The 27,351-nt window shown below is 40.4% G+C and overlaps 1 protein-coding gene across 5 annotated transcripts in view; it reads right to left on the bottom strand.

Moving 5' to 3' along the window:
• CHD2 (chromodomain helicase DNA binding protein 2) overlaps positions 1-27,351 on the bottom strand; it is a 122,789-nt gene that overhangs the window by 19,207 nt on the left and 76,231 nt on the right. For 4 of the 5 annotated variants that reach the window (XM_007078247.3, XM_042988131.1, XM_042988133.1 and 1 more), the window contains 14 exons: positions 26,592-26,740; positions 25,494-25,590; positions 24,972-25,064; positions 21,655-21,825; positions 20,490-20,665; positions 17,117-17,158; positions 15,669-15,808; positions 11,088-11,226; positions 10,758-10,908; positions 9,496-9,618; positions 8,130-8,258; positions 7,052-7,192; positions 5,185-5,319; positions 162-340 (listed from right to left, as the gene is read on the bottom strand). In XM_007078247.3, the coding sequence (XP_007078309.2) occupies positions 162-340; positions 5,185-5,319; positions 7,052-7,192; positions 8,130-8,258; positions 9,496-9,618; positions 10,758-10,908; positions 11,088-11,226; positions 15,669-15,808; positions 17,117-17,158; positions 20,490-20,665; positions 21,655-21,825; positions 24,972-25,064; positions 25,494-25,590; positions 26,592-26,740 (1,865 nt within the window). The remainder of the gene's footprint in view (positions 1-161; positions 341-5,184; positions 5,320-7,051; positions 7,193-8,129; positions 8,259-9,495; positions 9,619-10,757; positions 10,909-11,087; positions 11,227-15,668; positions 15,809-17,116; positions 17,159-20,489; positions 20,666-21,654; positions 21,826-24,971; positions 25,065-25,493; positions 25,591-26,591; positions 26,741-27,351) is intronic. The other variant, XM_042988132.1, reaches the window with a different exon arrangement.

The raw sequence follows: 27,351 nt of genomic DNA, 5'->3' as shown, positions 1-27,351 counted from the left end.
AGCCTGCAGGTATGTTGCCAATAGATGATTTTTATTGGGGGAAAGATTTTCATTAGGTGGTTATGTCACCCTTTATAAAACAAGAACAGATTCCGCCCCCCCCCCCCCCCCCCCATACACTGTCAAATCAAACAAGGCATTCTGAGACCAAGGCCATTCACCTCCTCCACAGTTTGATGTGCTCCTGGTCTGAGTAGGCTTTAAGGCACTCGGCTATCCGGTCTCCGATTTTCAGCAGGCAATTTCGGGTATGCTCCAGCTGTTCCTGCACATTGAGCCCCTTGTCGGGTTTGTCCAGCTGTTTCAGTGCCTTTTTCACGGGCCTCATCCTCTCTTTGCACTGGAACAGGCCAACAGAGTAGAGATATAAAACACTTGCAGCAAAGACACCTTGTCTTTGGTTCCTGTGCCCTAAATTCCCAGAGAAAACCCGGCCCACTCTCACGCCATGTTACCCTAGAGGAGGAATGGGTTAGAGTCAGGGGAACAAGTGTAAGTATTAAGTCAGGAAAACCTGAGGTGCAGGTCCCAACAGCATCTCTTAGAGTGAAGACCTCTACACCTTTCCTTTATTATAGCTCAAAATGCTTCTGTTTCCTCACCTGCAACAGGGGCATGATAATGCCTCATAAGTCCATTATGAAGATCCGAGGAGAAGCGAAATTACAGACCTAACCTAGAAACTTCTCACCACCATCTAAACTATCTAAAACTGCAGGATAAAATATTTACAAGTCCTTCAGGCTTATAAGGAACTACGTGGGTAGCTTCCAGATAAAGATGGTGGGCTAAACACCAGAATGATTTTCTCCTCCTGCCCAACTCCACTAACACAACAGTAAAGGGAGGGTCTTAAAAAGAGATAAGCCCATAAAGACAAGGGAAAATGAGAGAGAAAACAAGAGCCACAAAATATTGGCAGCAAGGGAAATCACTCAACAGACCTAACAGGCGAACCAACCTGGTTTATACTACAAAATTCCCCCCAGAGTCTCTCTAGACACCTCTGCAAGTAGGAGAGGGTGAAAACTAAGGATTGGGTTTTTTCAACAATGCTTAGAAGTAACTGATACCCAGAGTCACAAGAGACGCCCAAATCTCCAACTCTGCCCAGCAAAAGATGTGGAAGTTATTCTCTGGAGAGTATGAAGGAAAGGTCTCTGAACTGGGCTACGTGGGCACAGCCAAGAGGCAAGGCTGCCGCACTGAAACAGGAGCATATGGACATACGCACACTAGATGAGCCATCACCTGGCCTTCTGCCTCCCAGACTCCAGAATGAAGACAGCCAGGCCTTCGCCCTCCACTCAGGAGATGGGAGGATTCTTCTCCACGAAATCTGACCATCTAAGAGGAGGAACTACACACTGGAAGCCTCCCAAGGCAGCAGCCCTACCACATCACCCATGGTGAGCACTCAAAGTTGATCAGGCTCCACCCACGTCAGATGGCCAGGCCCCTACTCCTAAATATGTGTGCAGACAATGATAACCAAGCCATTTGAAAAAATATCTAACATGAATGATGGAAAACAAATTCAACAGAAATATAAAAACATTCAAGAGAACCATGAAGGGGTGGGGGTGGGGGTGGGGGGGAGATCTGGGAAATAAAACATGACAAGAGAAGTAAAAAGCCTGAAAGAAATAATGTGAGGCATGCCCGGGTGGCTCAGTCGGTTAAGTATCCAACTCTTGATTTCGGCTCAGGTCAAGATCTTATGATCATGGGATTGAGCCCCGCATTAAGCCGTGCAGGGTGTGGAGCCTGCTTAAGATTCTTTCTCTCCCTTCCTCTGCCTCTCTCCCCGACTTGTGCTCTCTCTCAAAAAAAAAAAGAAAAAAAGAAGTAGAAAAGACATAATGTGAGATAAAGTGAAGGGCATCTCCTAGAAAGTAGAATCTAAAAAGCAGAAATGGAAAATAAAAAAGGTACTAATATTGGGAACCATCCCAAGAGTTCAATATCCAAAACAGAAAGTTCCATAAAGTTAAAACCAAGAATTAGGAGGAAATTACCACAAAATAATTCAAGAAAACTTTTTCGGACACATAGAGAATGGTTGTCAATGGCTTAGATACTTGGCACAACAAACTACTAAGGCACAAGATCATGACATTTCAGAATGATGAAAACTCCACAAACTTCTATCACTCTGTGATAATTCCTTCTGTTTACTTTTCAGAGTTATACCTCAATTTTAAGAAAAAGGACACAAAATAGAAAAGTGTACCACAACCTGGAAGATACCTAGAACAACTGTTATGAGTAACAAATAAATCATGAATGTATAAAGGGCACTATAGAAAAGGTAAGAACAAACAAATTACCCTAAAATAGGCAAAGGAAATGCACAGGCAATTCATTAGAAACATGAATGCCTAACAGATACGAAAACAAGTGTTTACCTATGCCACTGATCAATAGTTCATACTTCTCAGATAAGCAAAAATTAGGAAGTCAGAAATTACCAAGTGTTTCTAAGACTGGGAAGCAACTGGAACTCAAGTTCACTGTGAAAAGGAGTGTATAAATCTCCATAATTGCTTTCAAGGTTAATTCAACAGTACCTAGGAAAGTGATGGGTGTGCATGCAAGCCCTAGGAAGACCCAGAACTAGAGAAACGTTTACATGTGTAAATGAAAATATTTACATTTTTTGGGGTGCCTGGGTGGCTCAGTTGGTTGAGCATCCAACTTCGGCTCAGGTCATGATCTCGCAGCTCGTGAGTTCAAGCCCCGCGTCAGGCTCTGTACTGACAGCTCAGAGCCTGGAGTCTACTTCGGATTCGTGTCTCCCTCCCTCTTTGCCCCTAACCCACTTGCATTCTGTCTCTGTGTCTCTCAAAAATAAATAAACATTAAAAAAATTTTTTTAATAAAATATTTAAAACAATTTTGCTATTTTTAGTAGTAAACATTTGGAAAACCTCAAGGTTCATCTACAGGAGAAACCATGAATTATAGAAGTCTTAATACAGAATAATACGAAAAAAATTATTTTAATTTTTAATTTTTTTGTTAAGCAAGCTCTACATCCAACGTGGGACCTGAACTCTAGACCACGAGATCGAGAGTTGCATGCTACACCAACTAAGCCAGCCAGGCGCCCCGAAAGTTTAAACTACTAACATGGATAAACCTCAAAAAATAGAGATGCTGAGAGAGGAAAATCAAGTTACATGACATACACAGCGTGGCATTTATATCAAGTCTTTGAATACGGAGAGCAAGATAATGTGCTGCGTATGGAACTTAGGAGGCTGTGCAGTAGAACAGTTAAGAACCCAGGCATTCATGCCCAACTGTCTGGGTCAAACCTCTGTGCCACATCTTAACTGTGGTGACACTGGACAACTTATGTGACTCTCTTTACCTTATTTTTTAATAAGTAGAGTGGAGATAACTACCTACCTCATAAGATTGTTGTGGAGAAAAAGACCTAAATGCACACAAACAGTGCCTGGCTGTTTATGTGACCCATTATGGTCTTTATAGACAAACAAAAGTCCTAAAACTCTCAAACCAAGCACAAGAATGACAACTGGACCTAAAACCACCCTTATTCCTGGGGAGGTAAGAAAGGAGAGGTGTGGGTTTAGAGTCAGAAACACCAGGGACTTCAACTTTACCCTCAGTCTTAAAAACTCACATTTGACAAGGCTTCATGGTACCTGTATCAATGTCTCTCGTATTCTTTACATTTTTCTACATTTTTTAAGGATTTCATAATCCTTAGCACAATTAAAAGAGCCAATATGTAAGATCATTCTGAAAACGAAAATGGTACACAGAAGCACTAGCTGGGGTTTCCTCTCAGAAATATTGGGCTAAGGACAAACCAGGATACAGATCAGATGGCTGGCTGTACAGTGAACTTACCCCTTTCAGATAGCTTAAATACTCAAATACTGATGTATCTTTTACTTTAGAGATACTTCTTCAGATACACTTCTTACACCTAAGTGTACTTGACATAAGAAAGTAGTCCCCATCAGAGAGCTCAGGGCAGAACAGTAACAGAGGAGTAAGATAAATGAGAAGGAAGAATAAAAAATAGATATGTGTGTATAGATTTGGGGGAACACAGAGACAGGAGTAACGAGAAGACTACCTTACAGGATGAGGTCAGTATCCTACCCTCTGCTGCCACACAGCAGGAGTATTTTGAGATTTGGAAGACCAGGTTCTCTTTGAGACTGAATTAACTGCTCTAGCGAGCTGTGATTTATGCAAGGTTGGGCAGAGGAGGTGAGAGGACTCATGGAGCACACAGTCCAGTGAAGAACCTGCAGCTCCGGTGAGGGGCTAAGGTCGCCCTTAAGGACACACTGGACTGTTTCCAATCCCACATGAGACCTGGGCCGTGACTTAGCCCCTAGCACCGCAGTACAGAGCATGGAAGGTAACACCAGGCTCACCACTGCTCCAGTGCACTCAGCCAGGACCCCGGCCGCGTCTCAGGTCATGCTGTCCCCTTGTTCTCACCACACAAGCCACAGTGGCCTTCTGTAACCCCCTTACTGCACCATAGGCAGTTCTGTCACACAGCCTTTGTGCATGCTGCTGCCTTGCCCTGGCACGTTCTTCTCTGCCCTCGTCTCCTGTGACTTCTTCCTCTTCCTTCAGAACCCAATTTGAACATCACCTCCTTAAACATGCCTTCCCAATAGCCCCTGCCTGGGTCCGCTCCCCTTCTCACAGGATCTTCAGAGAATCTGCTGTCCCTCCCGCACGTCCCCATCACAGTAGCACAAGCACAATCTGTGTGCCTATCTGACTATCTCCCCCACTCAAATGTAAAGTCTGCAGTAACAGAAACAGTCCCCTTTGCAACACAGTAGGTAACTCCAGGGGCTGGCACACAGAAAGTATTTAGGAAATGTTACCTCAGTTAACACTAGGGTTTCCCAAATGCCTCTAAGGGCCGCTTGCAGCCTTTCTGAGTGGGAGCACAAGATATGAAATCGATCCCCCAAACTCTCTCCCCAGAGAGTGAGTAAGAAAATCTCTTCCTTCCAGCCTGTTCCAGAGCAAAAGGTCTTTAGACAGTAGAAGCAATGTGTTCCAAAGTAATATACAAACACTCAGGCCAACTGCGGTTGTGTGGCTGACCTGAGAAAGACGGAGCCACGGCAAGCACTGTAGCCAAACACACCAGCACCCCTCAATTTTAAGACTTACTATGCTGAATGTCTCCTGGTCCAGATCATCGTCCTCATCCTCTCCAATGGGGACAGGCTCACTTCCTGCTGTAATATGGACAGGACCCTGAGATCGCTTTGATTTACTTGAAGATTTGGCATCACCACCTTTAGGCTTTTAAAAAAGAGTTACAAGGAATCATTGTCATTTGTGCAATCCTGCCTTGTAAGCTGGACTTCTTACCTATGTCACATCACTCCAGTGGGGAAATGTGACGGACTCAGTTTATAAAAAGGGTAAGATGAAGTCTTCAGAAACACCATGTAATCAAATCTACACAATTAACAAGTGGCTTAATCACACATCATTTCCATTTCTTTCTCCAAAAAACCAATTATAACTTCAGCTTCAGAACAATGCTATTTTGGCTTCTATCCCCTCACCATAAAATGCACAAAAACGTCATCAACAGGCTAAGATTAAAAATGCCAAAGCTCTTGTAAAGTATCATGTAGCAACTTTTATTAACAGCTTATGAACATACACTTTGATCAAGAAATCTGTATTAACTTTAGTACTGTAAATGACTGAAATGCACACAAATCCACATGGATAAATCTCATTTATCCATGAAAGGATGCAGAAGGATGGAGATACATACTTATACACTGACTTCACGTATGAACATTTGAAAACCTAATAGTATGCTTTGTTTACGATTCTTTAATACATGGTAAAAGTATAAAAACACAGATAGGAAGGTTTCAAACCATGAGAGGAAAAAACAGGAAGGCAGAGTCAGGAAATCAGGTAGAAGGAATGGAGGGGGCTTCAACAGTGCCGGTAAGGTGTGCACAAAACACAAAATACACCAGCCAAACAAAAGGCACTTGGAATAAACATGAAAAAATGTTGGTAACAGTTATACATGGGTGGTGGATGAGTGGATGTTTGGTACACTGTTCCTCGTGCTTTTATTTTGGAAATGTTTCACTTAAAAAAAAAAACTGAGTATCTTTCTGTGGGAGCACAGATGCAAAGGTATCTGGCACAGGTTTTCCTAACATAAAAAATTTCAAAGTGATTTCAATATGGGAAGCTTAAATTGCTTCCAAGATATATAACCAAACAGAACCTTCTTTATTCAAAGTGATTTTAACACTTATTCACTTGGAATGTTGTTTCTGATGTACTGCTGAATTTGGGAGAAAGGACTACCCAAAGAGTCTGAGTTGATCTTCATTTTATACTCATCCGTATAAAACAAAAGTTCAAAAGGGACTCATCAAGAAATCTACTACAGAGATCACTGGATGATGGAATTATAGTAGATATTTGTTTGTATGTTTTAATGATTAAGAGTGAATTACAAAATAATTTCATCAGAAGTCAGCAAGCATACAAGCAACACTCTACCAGAAGTCTGTGGTTTAGAATTAACTTCTTAAAACTCCCAAAGCAAAGGTTCTAGAATAGCAGCGTTTTTCATCCATTTCTACTCTAAACACTTCATTGGATATATTTGGTTCAACTCCTAAACCCGTCAAATATTCAAATTCATCTATGGATTATATTCTTCTACCATGAACGTAAGAACATATTTCAAGTCATTACCTGTGAATGCAGATTTCTCTCACCTGTCCTATGTCATTCAAAACTTCCCCTCTGAAATGTTATGAGAGATCAAAGGCCTTCTATATTTAAAAAAAAAAAAAAAAAAAAAACCCAAACTGCACATTCCCCTCTCTGTAAGAGGAGGTGCGAGCATCCCCCTGACAACCCCACCCTTCCTTCTTAGATGTGCCCATAAAGAGACGATGATTTCCGGACCCTCAAACCCCATTCTAAATCCTAGAAGAAATTTCAGAGGCTGTGGGTATCTCAGTAAGTAGAAGGACACTGATACCTTCTCTTTCTTATCTTTTGACTTCTTCCTCTCCTTGTCCCCTTCTTTGTCTTTCCTAGAACTCATTTGTTTCTCCTTGTTCTCCTTGTTCTCTTTCTTCTTCTGTTTCTTTTTCATTGGACTTTTTTCTAAGCCATCATCCTAGAAAACAAACAGGGCTATGAGCTTTAGCCACAAACTTTGTATCTACTCGCCTACTTTCTAGAGAGAGGAGCAACCGTCTGCATTGGTTCATCACTACATCTACACTTGGAAGCTTGTTTTCACGCTTACAGCCTTAATGCATGCACTCACACAACTCTAAACTCCCCAATGATAAATAACCAGTTAGGCCTGGAGCCGCAGATGCTCTTGACTCACATCTCTCTAATTCTCACAGCAACCCTTCAACCAGAGGCATTATCATTCCCATTTTACAGACAGAAAAAACTGAGGCCCAGAGATGTTATATACCCGCCACCTAGTAACTGGCAAGGTTGCTAGTTTTTGAATTCGCGTATGCATGACAAACCCATGCCACTTTCTGCACTCACTGCTGATCCTCTTGGAGCTAATCTCAAAGTACCATCACACCCAAAGGGAAACGACATAAAATCCCATAAAGTTGTTACTCCCTGAAACAACACACCAAATGCTACCAATTTTTCAGTTTGCTCAGGCCAGAGGTCTCACAAGCTGCCAGGCCCCGGGCCAAACCTGACCCACAGAAGCGTTCTGTTAGCCCACGACGCACTGAACAGCAGAGCCGCTGCCCCTCAGCATCAGGCACAAGGCCCCTGGTGAGCCACAGTCCCTACCACTCCCTAACCTTTCTCACCGCAAGGCTTGGTGTCATGTGCCATTTATTACTTCACCTTGCACGGGTCCCTTCATTTACTTCCACTATCTAGGACTCTGCAATGGCCGACTTAAATGAACCGATTCCCCTCTCACGGGTTAAGCAAAGACATATAGATTCTATTTTCACTTTATTGACTCTGCATATAAACCAAACACATCTTGAATGGTTTTATATATACCAGTTGGCAAAATAAATGTAGCCTACAAGCAAACTGTCAACTGAAATCCAGCCGCATACCTTTACTTCTCCCTCTTCCGATGGATTGTCTGAGTGTCTAGGTGATGAAAACTCAATCCCATGCTCATCTTTCAGCCTGGGCTCTTTGTTTTCTTTCTTTACTCGAGGCTTCCGCTTCTTTAATTTGGCCTGGAAGAGAGAGAAAATGATGTTAAAACCACAAATCAAGTCCCTTAAAAAGCATGACCAGGTAACATTAGGACTCTTCAGAGCAGGAGCAGTCATACAATTCAAACGAGAAGATTCAAAGGCAATTCAAAGCATGCAACTTATTCTACCTGGGGGAAAAAAAAGGAGAACAGTCGTGTAGGCCCTATACAGGTCCCTATGCCACATAAAAGCCTCCACATCCTTGAACCTATGGATTCCAGTATTTGGAATTCACACTAAAGATAGAATACAGAAGAAGGAAAAGCACCTTTATGCACAAAAATACCAATAAATTTAATGTGAGACATAACAGTGACATTTGAAAATCGAGAAGTACACTCTATCTAAATATTAGGAAAAAGGTTAAAGTATGGATCCACTCCAACATGGTTCAGAAATCTACAAGTATAAACATGACTTAATCTGTCCCTCCAGAACCTAATGTACACTTCATACTCAACACGCTATCTGGAGAATGGCACTACTTATGACACTATAATATTAAAAATGATCAGAAATGAAATGTGACTTTATATAAAATTTGTTTTGTTTATAATACAGGGAAACGAATGCAAACGGCAGAGCTCTCAGAGGACTAGGAACCAGCACCCACAAAGGCTGCTAGTACCAAATGTAACCTCTCTCCTCCTCACTGTGATTCTCATTTGAAATGAAAAATTGGGAAAATAAAAGCAGATTAAGGTTTAGATGAGTTCACTGGCAACTCTGCTGGTATTCTTCACCTGGTATTCTGCAGGTAAGGCAGTCCTAACTGAAGGCCAGTTTCTGAATCCACCGAATCCACTAACCATCCATTAGACCTACGGGACCCATCATTCGAGCAGCCCAGAGTTAGCTACACCAGGTAAACCTGGTGGTACTCATACAACAACCGGCACCCTGTTCCAAAATTGAGGAAGCAGCATAAAGAAACAGTAAAAGCATATGTCTGGAGTGGGGCTGGGAGAGGTGAGGACTATTTTGAGGCAATACTGGAGGACAGTGGGCTTGTAAGAAAGGTGCCAAGATGTTTAGGTCAATTACCGAATGAACTTTTCTATTATTACCAACCAAAACATCATTATTGCACCCTCAAAAGCAACACCTGACTATGGAATGTACCTCCTGGAGAGGGCAAGCATCCCTTCTCCTACCTAATTCTGCAGGGTTGGAGCCTCGGCCCGCTGAAGGATGCCCGGTCGGCTGCCCCACTCACCTCTTCCCCGCCCGTCACAGCCCCCTTCTTCTCCAGACTCTTCCTGAGCAGCTTCAGCAAGTAGTCCGCCCGGGTCTGCAGCTGCTTCCCCTGCGGCTTTTTATCCGTCTCCACGGGCAGAATCTTCAACAGGAAAGGAAGAGAAGCACCCGCCACCACCCATGTCCCGGTTAGTGGATCCAGATACACAGAAACAACAAAGAACTGAGCAGTCCTTTCCCTCCCCAACCACCCGAAATACAGATAAAACCTCAGATCCTATCTCACGTCCATGGCTCCCGGTCACTGAAAATCCCTCATGAGCCGTTCTCGTTTTACAAAATGGGATGGAGAAATCCAGCTCTCCCACTGGCTCCTACCTGTGCTGTTAACAGGGTAGAACAACTCAGGTAGGAGGGGCTTGTTGGCTTCATCTGCTAGAGCATCCCAGCCGTCGTGGATTTCCTCCTTCCAGGAGCAGGGAATCCCTGGAGCTAGGTTAAAGCTTCGTTTTAGATTGAAAATGCTTCTTAGAGCATTGCCGGAGAGCACTGAGCTATGCCAGGACGTGGTCCGTCCCTGCTACCACGGTGGGACCTCTCGGGCCAGACTGGATTTGGTCTCAGTGCTTATGGCAGGGTGCTGTCACCCTCTCAGAACACCACACGTGGGATGAGCATTGTTTGACGTGCCAGGAAAAGCCCTGCCAGGAGCACAACGTGGAGCGCGTCCTACTAAAGTTTGAGCCAGTCAGCTTTCCCTGCTTACAGCTCTGAGCACGGCCTCACTGTCTGGTAGCCTGACTGCAATGGGTAGGGTGGGAGGCTCGATTTTGTGGGAGACGTACAGCCAAGGTTTAATCCCATTACAAAAAACACCAAGGTGTGGCTCACTCTGTGTGCAGAATGGAAATACGACTGCTTCAAATACAGTTTTAAACAAGCGGCCAACAATTAAGGCCGAAGAATCCTTGTATTGCTAATAATCTTACCCTGGTATTTGTTGCAATGACATTTGATGTACCTTCAAGAAGAATTAGAATTTTAAGATTTCTCCTGTGATTTCCCCAAAATCTCACCTGGCTATTATCTTCATCTATGTAACAGTGCCCCAGTCCACCAAAGATGGTAATATTCCCCAAAACAAAGAAATCCCAGGAATTTACTACTGTACTAATTTCGAATTTGATCCCCCACCCCCCAGAAAATAGTTAAAAATAAGTTATCAAAAAATATGTATTATTCAACAAATCTGGAAATCTCCAGCATCACAGATTTACTTACTTTGTCAGTTAACTTAAGCTCTGGATCCGTTTTAATTAACTCCCAGTTTCCATAGCCATGCTCATAAATTCCCAGGAGTAAACGTGAATCATCCTCTACCCCCCACTCGACATCGAAATGTGCAGCTTTCACTCGACAGGTTAAGCAGTATCTAGAGGGATTTCAAAAACAGGAGGACATGAGAGGGGGGCCCTTTCAAATTTGGGACACAAAGTATCCTGATGCATTTTACAAAAGACAGTGAAAGCATGACCTGACAATCCATGACTTAACCCCAAATCCACTTTCTTACAACACAACCACTCATGAGTGTGCACAGGATAGACTCACTTTTTTTTTTCTTCAGGGTCCACGGGGATAGATTTATGCAGCATCTCAAACTCTTCCTCATGTTGTATAATGGATTTCACATTAACCTGAACCCCAGATATTTTGATTGTTGGGCCTCTCTTTTTCCCTGGTCCTTTCCCTGAAGAACACCAATTTGACATCAGTTAAGTGAGAATTTGCTGGAGTTCCAACTCTTATTCACTAGAAATTGATCTGTGGCTTATTGTTATAGTTCAAAGATATAATCTAAAATCAAAAGTTTCTCAATTAATGTTTATAAAGTAGCCTCCAAATAATTCAGATTTTTAAGATTTAGGATTTTTTTTTAATCCACTGGTATTTATAATTCTCTTTTAACTTTCCTGTTTGTTTTATACTTTGGTTATAAAATTAAAAGTAAAAAAGAAGATTTGGAAGGATGAATAGTAATACTGATTTCTTTCGTTTTCTAACTATCCTCTTAACAATTCAAGAAAACTTGAAATTTTTTTTATGTTATTTATTTTGAGAGAGAGAGACAGACAGACAGACAGACAAAGAGAGTGCAAGCAGGGGAGGGGCAGAAAGAGAAGGAGAGGAAGAATCCCAAGCTCACAAACTGAGAGACCATGACCTGAGCCCACATCAAGAGTAGGACACTTAACCGACTGAGCCACCTAGGAGCCTCAAGGAAACTCCAGTGTTACAAAGATGATCTTCTCCATGAAAAAAGTAGATCAAGTTAATACCAACTGAAATGATGAACATAAGGTGTCATGGAAAGACTTCTTTAGCCCTAGTGCCAGATTAAAATAATCTTAGAATTAAAGATGAAACCCAGTCAAATCTAGTCATAGTCCAGCACAAGATGATGACACTTGTCTATGAAAGAAAAAAATGGCTCAGAGCCTGAAAAAAAGATTTCTTTTTTGTTAACATTCAAGTTGATGAAATGATGCTATGATTATAAACCATTATTTAGATACTCTTCTGTAACCCACTAGAATTCACTTGCAAATGCTATTCCCAATACAGAAGAGAGTTGGAACAGAATGTGAGGAAGTGGGAAAGGCACTTCTCTAAAACTCAGAAATCTGGATTTATTCCCAAATCTGCACATAGTACCCCTTCCTCCCTTCCCTTTTCTCATTCTCACTTCTAGTTATTAACCTGAGTATCAGTTTCCCCACCTTAAAATAAAAGGATTACAACAGAAATACGGGCAAAGGACAGAGACAACTCACAGAGAAGCAAATACAAATGATTCCTAAACATTTGAAAAATACTCAACCTCACTCACAAGAAGAAAAATGCAAATTAAATACATATGCATACCATTTCTTTTTTTTTTTAATTTTTTTTTTTTAACGTTTATTTTTTTATTTTTAAGACAGAGAGAGACAGAGCATGAACGGGGGAGGGGCAGAGAGAGAGGGAGACACAGAATCGGAAGCAGGCTCCAGGCTCTGAGCTGACAGCTCAGAGCCCGACGCGGGGCTCGAACTCTCGGACCGCGAGATCTTGACCTGAGTCGAAGTCGGCCGCTCAACCGACTGAGCCACCCAGGCGCCCCACCATTTCTGACCTATCATGTTGAAAAATTCAAAAATTTGAGAAAATTATGTTGGTGAGACCAAGAGACCAACACCCTCATTCAATGCTTGGTGGGAGAGAATGGTGCAAAATGGAAAGCATACACAATTATCTACCACAACACTGTAAAGCAAAAGATTATACAGCTGAATGTCCCTTAACATATGGTATATCAGTAACAGATTATGCAAGTCTTAAAAAGAATAAAAATCAGGCAGTGGGAAAAAGATGAATCATTTTTAATTGTATTGAGATATACAGTAACCATACAAAAAATAAATAAAATTGGGTAAGTCCAAGTGGGTCAGAGATATAAAAGTAAATGAAATCATACAAGAGGAGAAAAAGTCACAGTGAATTCCTTTTTATTCTGGGAGTAGAGGAAATGTTTTTAACGGACTCAAAACCTAAACACAGTAAGGTAAAAAGACTGATACATTTGATTATATAAAAAATTTAAGTTTTCTTAAAATGCCATAAGCAAAGTAAAAAGACACATTACAAACTATAGGGGAAAACCAGGAACTTCCATCAGAAAAAGAGATCCTAAAAATTAAGACCAACAGCTCAAAAGAAAACAAAGTAGAAAATGGGTGGTTCACAAATGGCTCTTAGAAAAACCTTACTCATTAAAAGAAAAACAAGACACCATTTCTCACCTATCATCTTGGCAAAAACCCAACCATTTGACAATATCCTGTTTGTGAGGCCTGTAAACACCACCAATATCCATTGCTGGTGGCAGTATAAATGGTACCAGACGGTTGGAGGAGAATTTAGCAAATTCCAACCAAGTCATACTTCCCCAGGACCCAGCAAACCCCTTCCAGAAACCAATCCAAAAGATACGCTGGCAGAGATACGAAACAGCATATCCATTAGACTACAAATTCACTGTGGCTTTCTTTAAAATGGCCAAAGACTAAAAACAACCCAAATATTTGTTGCTCGGGAACAATGAAGTCCGAACTAACATTTACTACATGGCGGAGCACTGCAATTGCAAAAGGAAGGAGTGATCTCCGCACGTGAAAATACGAGGAACACAACAGGGGAAACACACACACACACTGAAATTCTTACAGAGAAACAGTAAAAAGATAAACCCTAAAGTATTATTAGAAACACCGACCTATGGGGGAAGAAGAAAGCAGGACTGGGGGCTGGGATGAAAGTAAGATTCTCTAAATGAAACTTGTTTCAGAGTTTTGGAGCTTTGGACCATGTAAATGAGAGTTAAGTCAACATGAGAAAAGCAACCCCTGAAAGTTGAAAATAAATGAAACTTAAAGGGGTTGCGCTATTAAGTGGGTGAACTAACAGCAGAGAGAAAAGAAGAACTTCAAATAATTTTAAAACACAGTATTTTGACCGCCCAGAGCCAGTGGGATGAAAAAAAGCAAAGAAATCAAACTTTGAGGAGTAAGACTGGTATCAATATTCAGAAATGTGTCCAATGTAGGATAAGACAAATACATAATTATGTTAGCTTTTTTAGGAACAAAAATTTCCCGCTTAAGGAAAGAGTTATCGACAATCTTACATCTGAATGAGAAATGTCATCCTGAACCCAGAGTTCATGGCAAATACAGATAGGGGGAACAAGTTACCCAATGGCAGGAGGAAGCAATTAACCGGAGCCAGAATGAGAACATGAATCAAAAAAGAGGGATGTGGGAGGCAGGGAACTGTTACAAGGAAATCTCACCAAAATATACTGGGAGATAGGAATAGCAAGGTACAGAACATGTGCTGCATTTTTGTGGGAATAAGGGGGAAAATATCATCTATTCATTTTTTGTAATATGTATTTTCTTATTTCTAGAAAGATACAAGAAACAGGGTACCCGTTTTTAAATTTTGAACCCTGTGAATGTAAAATTTATTCACAACAATTACAATGAAAAAAGAAAACACTGTAAACTTAAAGTTTATTCTTGGGTGTATTCTGAGTGCTATAAAAACACGAACTGGGATCACTGTCCAAACCACTTAAGTTTCTTTCACAAAAAAGGAAAAGACATCTAAAGAAATTTTTGACTCTACTGAAGATATTTTAATTTTTTTAATATTTATTTTTGAGAGAGAGAGAGAGAGAGCGTGTGTGAACACATGCACACATGTGGAGGTGGGGCACAGAGAGAGGGAGACACAGAATCTGAAGCAGGCTCCAGGCTCTGAGCTGTCAGCACAGAGCCTGACAGGGGGCTCAAACTCACGAACCATCAGATCATGACTTGAGCCGAAACTGGACACTTAACTGACTGAGCCACCCAGGCGCCCCATCTGACTGAAGATATTTTAAAATTCTACTACTTTCGATAATGCCCTTAAAAAAATCTAAAGCACAAATACCTCTTCACTGATCTTAGCTAACACTGCAAGCCAGACAACATGCTAATAGGCACTTTTCAGGTATGGGATTACGCAGTAATCGTTCTAACCTCTGAGGCTGGCACCGTTACTCTCAGCAAATGAGACCATTGACAGGGTATAACTTGTCACGCATAACTGTAACAAATTCTAGTGCCACGAAAATCTCGCTGTAACAGAAATGTTTACAATATTCATCTCCTATTTTATTTATTCCAATTCTCTAATCCCTTTAAGTCTGCCACAACACAACTCATGTTTGTATATCCCAGATAATTAGAGATGATCGTTGTCAACAAGGTCCTCATTTGTAGCTGAAATACAGATGTATACAGTCAGCTCTGCCCACTCAGGGTTTTAGAGCGTTAACACAAATCTAAGGTTTCTGGAGCAACATCAGAAGAAAGCACTCACGCTGTTCATTACCTCCACCTTCTGCAAATCAACTTCGTTTGTGAGTTGAGCTCTGGGATCTCACAACACTGAGCTCACAGAAAGGAAGGTCAGAATACACACCTCAAAGGATTAGGGATGCATGGGATAGAAGTCTGTTCTTCAAAAACCAGCCCCTTAGCACAATTCCCATTCCCAAGTGCCAGGTCCAGGAGAACCATGGGCAGGGACTTGCTGACTTACCCTCGCTGGCATTTTCTTTCAGCTGTTCTTCATACTCCTGCATTGCTGATACACAGCTGTTGTGAATCAGCTCACCCAGGCGTTTCAGATCCGCTACGGACTTATCTACCAGTTCTGCATCGCGGGCTATGCACTCCAGCCTGAGGAAGGACAGATATGGGGACAACATCAAGGCCCTGTGGCCACTGTTCTAATGTCACATGAGCTACCACCTGGTCCCCTATATGCTTGCTCCTGCAAAGACATCTTTCTCTCCTTTCCTCACTGGTTGTGTCAAGGCTCCACCAAGAGCCCTCCAACAGTGACTCAGGGCTAATGTACGCATTCCATCATTAAGAACTGTGCCTTGGAGTAGTTCACAAAACAAAGTAATTTCAAAAAACACAGGGGAAAGGAGTCGGCTTCCTTTACTAACTAGATGGGCTGTCTGACAATGGTAGCAGGTCAAGTGCCAAAAACTGCACTACTCTGCTGCTTTGGACAAGCTCACAATCCTTTCTCCAGCCCTACTCTCATTCATTACAATATTCCTAGAAGCAAAGTACAGTTACTGCTACAGTATGTTTCACTGATCTCACATGAAGCATGCAAATACGTTAACGTCTAAAAATCAGTCTGCCCAAAGGAGCTAGACACACTTTCCCAGACCCTGATGATTTTTATGGTACCAGGCTCAAAGACCAGCATTCTGACCTGGAGGATCAGCAACAATCCTGGGAAGGTGCACCTGACTTTCTTGGTTTCACTGCTGCTACTGCTACACGTCACTGCTTCCTCTCCAAACAGGACAAAAAACACACAGGCTTGTAATGTTCTACTACTCCAGAAGTTTATCAGGAATAAGAGAAAGGAATCTGGTATTCCCTTCAAATCAGTACTATTATTTATAGGATATATTGCTAATTCTGGACAAAGTACTAAACTAGGTTGAAAGAGTCTTGCTGAAATCCAACTTCTGAGTTCATTTTCAGAATGCACGTAAAATAATGAAATAGTAATGACAGTCAACCTTTAGTAAGTTACAACTGGAAAGGTCTCAAGCTATTTGCATTTAATCCTCATGACACCCTATTAAGAAGAAGAAGACTACAAAATCACAAATTTACATTACTGAATAAGAACTAGGATGCAAATAGTTACTACATATATTCTTTCAAATGGAATTATGTGAGCATCGCTTCTGGAAATTATTTCTTTGCATTACAGTTTTGAATGTACTTGCTACATCTTCCATTCCAGCAAAATCTCTCTTCAGATGGTCATCTCTGTCGTCCCTCCCCAAAAGGCTGTGTACAATCACACAACACGCTAATATTTGTTAAAAAATGTTTCCAGGAAAATAAATGTTCTTAGCGTTAGTACTAAATGGAAAGTAGTGCCTCCCCCCCCCCCCCAAAAAAAACCCTGCTACATAATAAAAATGAAAAACAGGTGGATAAGGAGCTTACCGTTCAAGAGGGAGACCAAACTTCTTATATGCTTTGATGAACCTGAGAACAGGATCAATAAAACACATTAAAAAAGAGGCTCTTAGCTCTGCTGATGCAAATACAACACATCCTGTGATGAAACACGTCATACACACTGTCAAAACAGACTGAGCCCAATCCTTGCAACTGCCACTAACTAAAAGAGTGCTGAATGACTCTGAAACTTGTCAACTGAAAATAATGAGTGCTAAAGATGTAGTCAAAGTAAAGATCAATTTTACTCTCAGTGACTGAGCAAGAAACTGAAAAGGGTCATTACAGAGAACAGAGACCTAACTCTAAAAATACCCTTTTTAGAAGGTACAAGTTTGTGGAGTTCAATATGGAGTAAATGATTCAACCACCACAACTCTTGGGATAAGACTCCAATATGGTTAACCTCTCTATTCAATCCAATACTGTTACTATCGATTCCACATGGTAATATTTTTTATTCTTTTCTGGTCAATAACACAACTGTAAGATTTTTAAGACTGCCTCAAATACTTCTGGGAACAAGGCAAAGTAAATACATGATTTAAAAGTTCTTAGGCAAAACTATTTTGGAAACTCTACTGACTCCTCCTGTGCGACCTTATCTGCAAACAAAAATCCAATCGATCCACAAATCTCTACCCTTAACTGTGTTTTATGCTGGCTCATGTGTCATCTGCTTCCCTCCCAACAGCTAAAAAGCAGGATGTCATGATACATCATAGTCCTCACCGTAATCTGCCACATCACTAAAATCAGACATTTAACCGACTGAGCCATCCAGAGGCCCTCATTCATTCATTCTTAAGTTTTATTTATTTTAAGAGAGACAGCAAGCATGAGTGGGAGATGTGCAGAAGCTGACACGAGGCTCAATCTCATGAACCAGGAGATCATGACCCGAGCCAAAATCAAGAGTTGGACACTTATCCAACTGAGCCACCCAGGTGCACAGCCTCCCGCTCTGTCAGCTGATTTTTTAAAACAACTGCATAAAGCAGTAATTATAAAACTGTGTTGATGGGTTTATAACATGTAAAAATATAACTTGCTTGACAATAATAGCACAGAAGAGGGTTGAGGATTAAAGCTATATTGGAGTAAAACTTTAAGACAGCACTGGAATTAAGTTGATGATACTCCAAACAAAACTGTTTCAAGTTAAGGTACTAATTATAATCTCCAAGAAAACCACTAGGAAAATAACTGAAAACACAGTAAACGAAACTATATGGGAAAATTATGAGAAACACAAAGAAACAAGGGAATTAAAACGATATACTAAAAAACACCTACATAACACAAAAGTTTGTAGCCCTAGGAATAAAAAAAAAAAACAAAACATAAGACATAAAGAAAACAAATGGCAAAATGCAGACATAAATTCTAACTTCTCAGTAATTACATGAAATACAAATATGATTAAAGACTCCAAAATGAAAAACTTGAAAGAATAGATTTTTAAAATATGATAGAACTACATACTGTCTGTAAGAGACACAACCTAGGTTCAAAGACAGTATACTGAAGTAAAAAAGAGAAAAAGATAGTGTGCATACAATATCCAAAAGGAGCTGAAGTGGCAACACTGGTACAGATTTTTTTTTTTAATTTATTTATTCGACAGAGACAGAGACAGTGCAAGTTGAGGAGGGGCAAAGAGTGCGGGAGAGGGAGAGAATCCTAAGCAAGCTCCATGCGGCCAGTGCAGAGCCTGACTCGGTGCTCAAACCCACAAAACTGCGAGATCATGACCTGAGCCAAAACCAGAGTCAGACGCTTAACCAACTGAGCCACCCAGTCGCCCCCAGTATCAGATATGTTAAAATGAACTTTAGGACAAAAATCATTATGAGAGACAAAAAAAAGAGAACATCTTATGATAAAAGGGCCAATTCATGCAGATCAGTAAGGAAATGGAAGACTCAGACAACATGGAAACAAACAGGCATAACAAACATCTGTAGAACGTTGTGTCCAACTATCACAGAATATGTTCTTTTTTAAAAAATTTTATTATTTTTGAAAGAGAGAGCGAGCGCACGAGCAGGGGAGGGACAGAAAGAGGGGGAGACAGAGGATCTGAAGCAAGCTCTGTGCTGACAGCAGACAGCCCCATGTGGGGCTCAAACTCACGAACCACGAGATCATGACCTGAGCCGAAGTTGGACGCTTAACCGACTGAGCCACCCAGGCGCCCCCACATTCTTTTCAAAATAATACTGAGGGTAGGGAGGCAAGAGGATGTAAGGTATACATATAAGACTACCTACAAATTCAAAATGGTTACGATGATAACATTGTAAGTATGAGAGGACATATACTCTATTCTGTCAATGTTTGCATATATTTACACTGTTCCATAATAAAAAAAAGAAGGAAAGGATAGTTATAACAATTCAGGGGAAAATAAAGACCTCACAGTTTATATTAACTTGGAAGGACTAATTGATATGAAGTATCTTCATACTATTTTCTTCAGCCTAAAATAAAAAACATCATGCAAAGTGGGGGAAAAAATGCTTACAAGCATTTTTGGAGGGCAGATGTGTACGAATTACATACCAACAAATGTGCACTAAGTATGGACACAGACATCTAGCATCAGTTACAAGTGAGAAAAGGATGCAGAACCAGTATGTTGGGTATACTACTAATAAACCAAACCACAACCAAATGGGTATCTGCTTGATGGGAAGTGAGCTGGGAAGACCAAGGGTATGAAAGTAGCATTATCCATACTGTTTTAATTTTTTACATTCATACTATTTCTTTTATATACACAGACACTTGGGCATGTGTGCATTCTAATCTTTTTTTTTTTTTTTTCTGAGAGAGAGAATTCAAACTGAGGAGAGGCAGAGAGTGAGAGACAGAGAATCCCAAACAGGCTCCGTGTTGTCAGCACAGAGCCTGACACAGGGGCTCAATCCTACAACCCATGAGATCATGACCTGAACTGAAACCAAGAGGCGGGTGCTTAACGAACTGAGCCACCCAGGCATCCCTGTATTCCTATTCTTAAATAAAGAAAAAAAAAGAAAGGCTCAGCCCAAGTTTACCTCCAATTATGTCTTTTCTCTTGGCTGGACTTCCTTTGTGAAAATGCTCAGACTAACCAGAGAACAGAAGAAAACAAAAAGAGCTGAGCAACCAACAAGAGAGTGCTCAGGCGAGGAAAACCCTGGAGAGGAAAGAACCATTTTGGAGACTCAGGGAAGGATTCCGTCTCCTGCCTTCCTTGCAGATTGTCAGCCTCTGCCCTCCCTATCTTAAGTGCCAGGAATCCCAGCAGCCCACGGCTCACAGCATACCCTCCAAACACACTCGAGTGAGAGACAGCAGAGCCTCCACCAACCTTCGGATCTCTGCATCGGTAAATCCCTCGACAAGGTCCTTCCGCACGCTTCGGGGGCGCCCCCTGCGCTTTGGCTTCTTGTCATCATCGGAGTCATCGGTCTCACTCTCAGAGGCAGAGGATCTCTGGGCTTGCCTCTTGGACTCAGTGTCAGAGTCACTGTCATTTGTCTGAGCCTGAAAGGGCAAAGTCACACTGTAGCTAGTGCCAAGCACAAGAGGCCAAAGGACCAAAGCCAGCCCATCTTAATTCTTTAGTGCCCGGAACTTTTCATCCTATCGGACACGTCCATTTTCCTTTAAGAAAATAAGGAGGCAGATTTCACATCATGAAGGTAGACCTGCTTGGGATATTCACATTTCCAGAGATATACTGAAACGTAATGCCAAGTGAAGTGGAATAAAACTATCTGAATTGTAAGTTCATGTTTACTTCCTTGGGTAAGTTACTTTACCCCCTTTGTGCTTACGTTTTCCATTTGTAAAATGGGGAGAACAGTACCTCTTATTTGGGTTTTCATGAAGATTTAAATGAGTCAATAGGCACAATAACATGACTATGCCTGGCACACAATTAGTGCTCAATCAACGGTAGCTACTATTACTAATATTCATTTGCTATGACCTTGGCCAAATCTGTTATGTCCAACAAACTGGGTAATAAAACTTGTTCTACCTATATCAATGTTGTTGTAACAATTAAATTAGATGGAGCTTGTAATGGTGCTTTACAAGCTGTGAAGTATGTGTTTGTTCTCTGTTTGCGGTCATATAATCTCTTACGAAGTATTTATACCAAGTGCCATGAACAAACACTTAAAGGCAAAAGGAGGGTGGCTCTAAAAGTCAAAGGCACGGTCAAATAGAACCAAGTTGCTAGGATTACTGGTTCTAATCTCAACAGGAAAATGCACATTTCTGCCAAACTCCAATCCCATCCATCCATCTCACAAAGAACCAATTTATAAAGATCAAATGTCAAACCGGTGCACTCATGAGCAATGCAGAGTGCTCCTTCTCTGAGAATTTTACTCTAAAATATTCCTCCCATGTCAAGGCAACAATGTAAAGCCTCTTTCTTGAATAATCAGTACTTCCATAGTAATTTAATAATTAGTACTTTGCAGAGTAAGAAGCACTTTCCTATCTTGATCTCACTTGATCACCTTTTTAGTGGAACTCCGAATTCGAGGCAACATATAAATTTCTTCTAGCTCCTTCTGACGCTCTTCCTCCTCTACTTTTTTTCTTTGCTCCTCTGGAATGATCTCATCCCAGTCCTTGTGAGGCCGCTCTTCTAGCTCTTCTTCATCTTCCATTGTTGCAAAGTTGGCAACCTTCAAACAAATGGACAACTCATTGCCTGACTGACATTTCCCTATTTCCCAAACACCTTCTGCTAAACCTCCAACTCAGCCAGCATTTTTAATCCAAATAAGACACTGTAATATCAGAACTCCTGTGACATTATATAATCAGATAATCAATTATCTGCTAATCTCTCCCTTATTCTCCCTAAATCATCCTGCCAAACCCTCATCAGAAATATTACTGAGAAATAGGGAAACAGATAAAAGATATAAATTGTCTTAGAAGTTTTATGCAAAGATTTGTTGTTAAGTCATACACACTTAAATATGATACTAACTGGAAAATTTAGAGTTACTTAAATACCAATCCATTATGAAATTATAATTCTAAATTATAAATTGCTACTAAGTCGTGCTCATTGGAAATAATGCATAACTCAAAGCAGAAGCAATCAATACCCAACCAGCTGCCTTACTCATTTTTATCCGAAGTATAGAAACTAAAGGTATGCAATGATTTCATACACTCAAAAGTGCACGTTACTCTTAGAAATGAAAACTAGAATACAAAACACAAAAAATTCAAACAAACCTGGAAGAATGTTCCATTTGTGACATATCAAATATTTATTATCTGGCATCAATTTGTACATATGTACACATACATATACGCGTATGTATACGTATTATGTATATGTATATACGTACACCAGAACAAAAATCATCTAAGTGTACGCATTTCAAAGACTCAGACTGTGGCTACACACAGACACATCCTACAGCTCTGGTCAGCCTCTGAGCAGTGGTGGGCAAGCCCCAGACACAGGCTTCACATCCTTTTTACACCTTCCCATCTAGTCTTTAAGGCTAAAATTAAGTACAAAAGAGCTTTGGAGGTTCCATTCCTCAAAGTCACTTAGAACTGACAGTGAAGCCAGAAGTTTATGACTTTTGGCCACAATTAATTCTAACTTCCACCACAAGATACTGTGGTCTTCAGGATAAGATTTTTATAATTCCAAGGCAAAAACAAGAGGTATAATTTCTTAGACTGAAAATTTAACATTTTTGTTTTATAAAATCATTTGACCAATCTCTTAAATTAAGTACTGTCTGTAATTACTTTAGATCTGACTTTTAAAACAGCTAGATAAAAATAACATAAATGATATAAATATATATGTCAGTGGTTCATGCAGACGGGAAGTGAAGTGGTTAAAGCACGAAGTGGTTAAAGGCCACACGCTACAGGCCAGACCCCCTGCCTAGGATGTAATCATAACTCTAATATGTGTCACCTTAGGAAATCTACTTAGCCCCTCTGTGCCTAAGATGCCTTATCTATAAAACGAAGAAAATAATATCTATTTCATCCTAGGGTTGTAAAAGGGCTTGAAGTATCCAAACATCAATTACTATTACTTAAGAAAATAGTAATCTTAAGTTATCTCAAAAAAAGCTTACTATCTTTTCCAACATATTAAATTAGGATAAAAAAGGATTTGTGGGAAAAACAAAGTCAATTCAGTTCAAACACTCCAGAAATAAAAAAGCCCCTCTAGGGTAGACAGACTCTTACTGTTAATCAAATCACTTGATCAGGTACTGAAATGTAACAGCCAAAAAGGCTTTAGAAAGGCAAGGGTCACCAGTAATATGCTGACCACTTCTGATTAACCTGTTAATATGCAGAAATTGTTATACCTAAATAATCACATAATATTTTGACCAAATCATCATCATGAAGATTACTTTTTAAAAGAGAGTAGTATTCATAGAAGTGGGAGTCCAGTACAAACAGTAATAATTCACCTTGAGCCTCAAACACACTTACTCTGATCCTTTGGTTTATTCAATTCCTTCTGTGTTCTTCCTCTGAGACAACTTCTACCTGTGGCCAAACTTGGACCTTGTCACATACTAGTGCTCCCTTCCCAACACTTCACCCATCTCTCTCACAATCCTAAAGGTTGTACTGCATTTAACCATCACTGGAACCTTCAGATGTCCCCTGCTTCTCTAACCTGTATGGAAGCAGCCCATAGCCAATCCTTTCAACCATGTTCTCACTCGAATTCAGGAAACTTTTGCCACGTGGACAATCCTCAGTATCACAAGCCAATCTCCCACCTTGGGACCACCAAATGAACCAATCCCTCTGGCCTCAAGTACCACTGGAGGAAGTCATATGACCCTGCTGACTGGCTCCAACTTGAAGTCCTATCTTCTAAATTCAGCTCACTCCTCCCTTCAGTTCCTCCGGCAACTCTTGGCCCCACCTATGGCTGTCTCAAATCATTTCTACTTTATTCACTTACTGGTAATTAGAGTCACCAAGGAAGGAATCCCACATCTTCTCTCCCCTCCTAGACCCTGAAGCGTACCTTCCTTTTTCTTTTGAAGGCCAACTCCACCACCATGTTTTTGATTATATCCCTTCTACTCTCTTCTAAGGCAATGTGTTATCAAATTTTCCTTCTTTCCTTAGAACCTCCAATATCTCCCTATTCTCAAGCTCTTTCCTCAACCTAAAGACATAACATCTTTCAAAACCCTTGCCTTCCTTGACTCTTCTATCCTCATAAATCACCTTCACTACACTCTTTATAAGCTTTTAAATTAAGTCTATACTCAATGCTGCCACCTCCTTCCTATTCATCTGGTGCCCAGCTTCTGCACTTAGATCTGACCTCATTTAATTTTGTTGTATCAGACACCACTCCATATTGCTCTTAAGAAAAAAAAAAAAAAAGCCACCAAGTCATCAAGAGCTTTCTGTCACCTTCTGTTTCATACCTTTGACCTCTTTTGTCATCTGATTCTATTAATGTCTCTCCACAACCCCTTCCACACTTTCCAGAGCTCTACACTATCTGCTTCTCCACATATCTCATTGACACATATTCTGAGCCCCTTCACCAACTTTACTCTATCCACTGACTCTGACTGGGCAGGACACACCACGTAAGCGACTACCTCCACACAGAAGACTATCTGTAGTCTACACTCACAATAACTATCTATACACACACCTGGAACTCGGGAGAAGAAAGGTAAGAGTCAACTGAGGTAAATTAAACGTAGAGCACCTTGCACACAGGAAGTACTCACAGATAATTAGTAGTAGTTAATAAATCAATGCTGAGGATTTCCTCCCACAATAATTTTCATACCTTAAACTGTGACAGAAGCTCATCTGTCGCACTTGTTGACACTTCATTCTCTCTAGTTTCAGCCAAGCGTAAAATTTCATCTATGTCCATTTCCTAAAGGGACACCAACAATACAATATGGTAAATGGGCAACAGTTATCAGCGTGAACTGCAGATGTTTGGTGCAAATAAACCAAATCTCCTTTCTGATACTTCATTTACCTTTACAGTACTCAAGCTTATTCCTTTACCTCTAATGTCTCAAACGATTATTTATACAAATGACAAGGTGAACTTAGGAAATTACAGGAAATAAAATTGGAATGAAAAAGAGCAAAGACAGAATCCTCAAATGCTTTTCTCATTCTTTCCTATTCTATTTAGTAAGAGCTTTGAGCTCTATTAAAAATAAAAAAGAAACTATACCCTTCAAGTAATTACTATTCTTTATAAACACCTCTCACAGACTCAAAATCTGCTTCCAGAAAAATTTAGACTCCCACGGATGCTTGTCAAAAACGTTTTTTCCTCATTGTTAATTACCTGAGGCTCTGACTCCTCCCCTTCAAGTTCTTTGAAGAGATCCTCTGCTCCAAATTTCAAAATAGCTGTCAGCTCTTCTTTATTAAAAGGATTTGAGCTGTGGAAGTAAAATGTAGTTGTAATCTCTCAGGAATGTCAAATAACCTCTATGGAATTCTACTATAAAATAGCTACCCTTCAAAAAGGAGTCAAATTACTGGTAAATTCTGCCCCAAGAAAAATGATCTCTCAAAGATTTCATTTTTTTTAATCCCCAGGATAAGTCTGTGTTGGTAAAGCTAACCTAGCAGCAGACTAAGAAATGAATTATTTTCCTGACGGCTCATCCATTACAGGGTTAAGAAACATAATTAGCAACATGAAAGAAGAGAATTCTTTTTTCTCTTTGTCCTTTGACTCAGAAAGTTATCGTTTACCAAGAATTTTCAACCTCTCATCTTTGGTCCAAAATAAAAGAACCAAGCTTTTTCCATTTAGGTTCCTCTTGAATGGAAAATGACCTGAAAATATTCTTTTTAGGGAAGGGCTCATTTGACTTCTACTTGTGACAGAGGCTGCAGGGAGGCCTCAGAAGACACTCAGCAATTTGGTCAAAACGTAAACTCAATCAGAGAAATAATTGTGCTCCTAAATAAAACCAACTGAAACTTGACTATCTTCCTTCTAGACCTTTCTGTTTTTAGTAGGAAAAGTAACAATCTCCACACAAACATTTTTCACCAATAGTAAACAGCGGCCAACCCCATCTGGCAGATTCTCACTACTGAAATGTTTAAGGCGACTTCGCGCTGAGATGAAAGTATGATGGAGGGGCATGTGGCTGCCACTGCTGCTGCGTCAAATGTCATATGTGGAGACAAAACCAAAAGGCAAGCAGAGGGGCAAGAAAGAGGGAGAGCACATGAGCAGAGGGTTGAAAGGCAAAAAAAGAAATTAAAAAAATGAAAATGACATCTTGTGGTCTTGGATTGGCCTTTTCTAGGTAATTAATGAATTAACACCAGTTGTAGAGAATCCTATTAGAAGGATGAATTCTATCAACTGTTGATGTAAAATCAGTTTGGCTCTGACCACCTCCTCTGTCTTTCTGGCACTTACTTGGACCTTCCTGAGTTGTTTTCTAGAACTGTCCGGCCAGTGGTATCCATGCGCTGAATCACCAGATGGTCCAATACCATCTTCTTTTTGGCCCGTTCAATGATCTCCTCCTCCACAGTCCCCTTTGTAACCAACCGGTAAATATTTACCTGTACAAAGCGAAAGGTTATGTTTATACCAGATCACACACTCACACACACACACACACACAAAAGTTACCTCTATCTAAAACCAAGAAGAGAAATAAAAAAAGACTTACTCTCTCCTACCAGAAATGACTATAAGCCATCCATCCAAACAGGTGGCTTGAGTAGATGCAATATTTTTACCGTAGCCAGTTACAATCTTAAATAAAACTGCCTCTAAAGAACTATTATTATAGCCTATTCTAATGATAAAAATCTTGCTAAGAATAATCAGTTTCACTGATGAAAAGCTTCACCAAAACTGAACCTCTGGCCGAATATGAAACTTAGGCGTTACCCGATACTAGAGCAGATTTTGAGATTCACATGGAATCTCAAAGCAAAAAACAAAAAAACAAAAAAAGCAAGCATGCATTTTTCCAACATAGCTCAGAGCGAACACTGTCATGTATAATAAAAATAGGCCATTTTAAACAATGTTAGATTATTTAACAACTTACCCACATTAAAATAGAGAAAAATTTCAGTTCTAAATCTATTCATCAAATCTCTTTCCTGGGGTAAACCTGAAAGTCATTGGTGATGTACTTCTCAAACACCAAAAGAGAACAGTT

This window comes from Panthera tigris, chromosome B3 (assembly GCF_018350195.1).
Source record: "Panthera tigris isolate Pti1 chromosome B3, P.tigris_Pti1_mat1.1, whole genome shotgun sequence".
NCBI lineage: Eukaryota > Metazoa > Chordata > Mammalia > Carnivora > Felidae > Panthera > Panthera tigris.
Note: the sequence above shows the minus strand (reverse complement) of the source record. Positions and strands in the feature narration are given on the sequence as shown.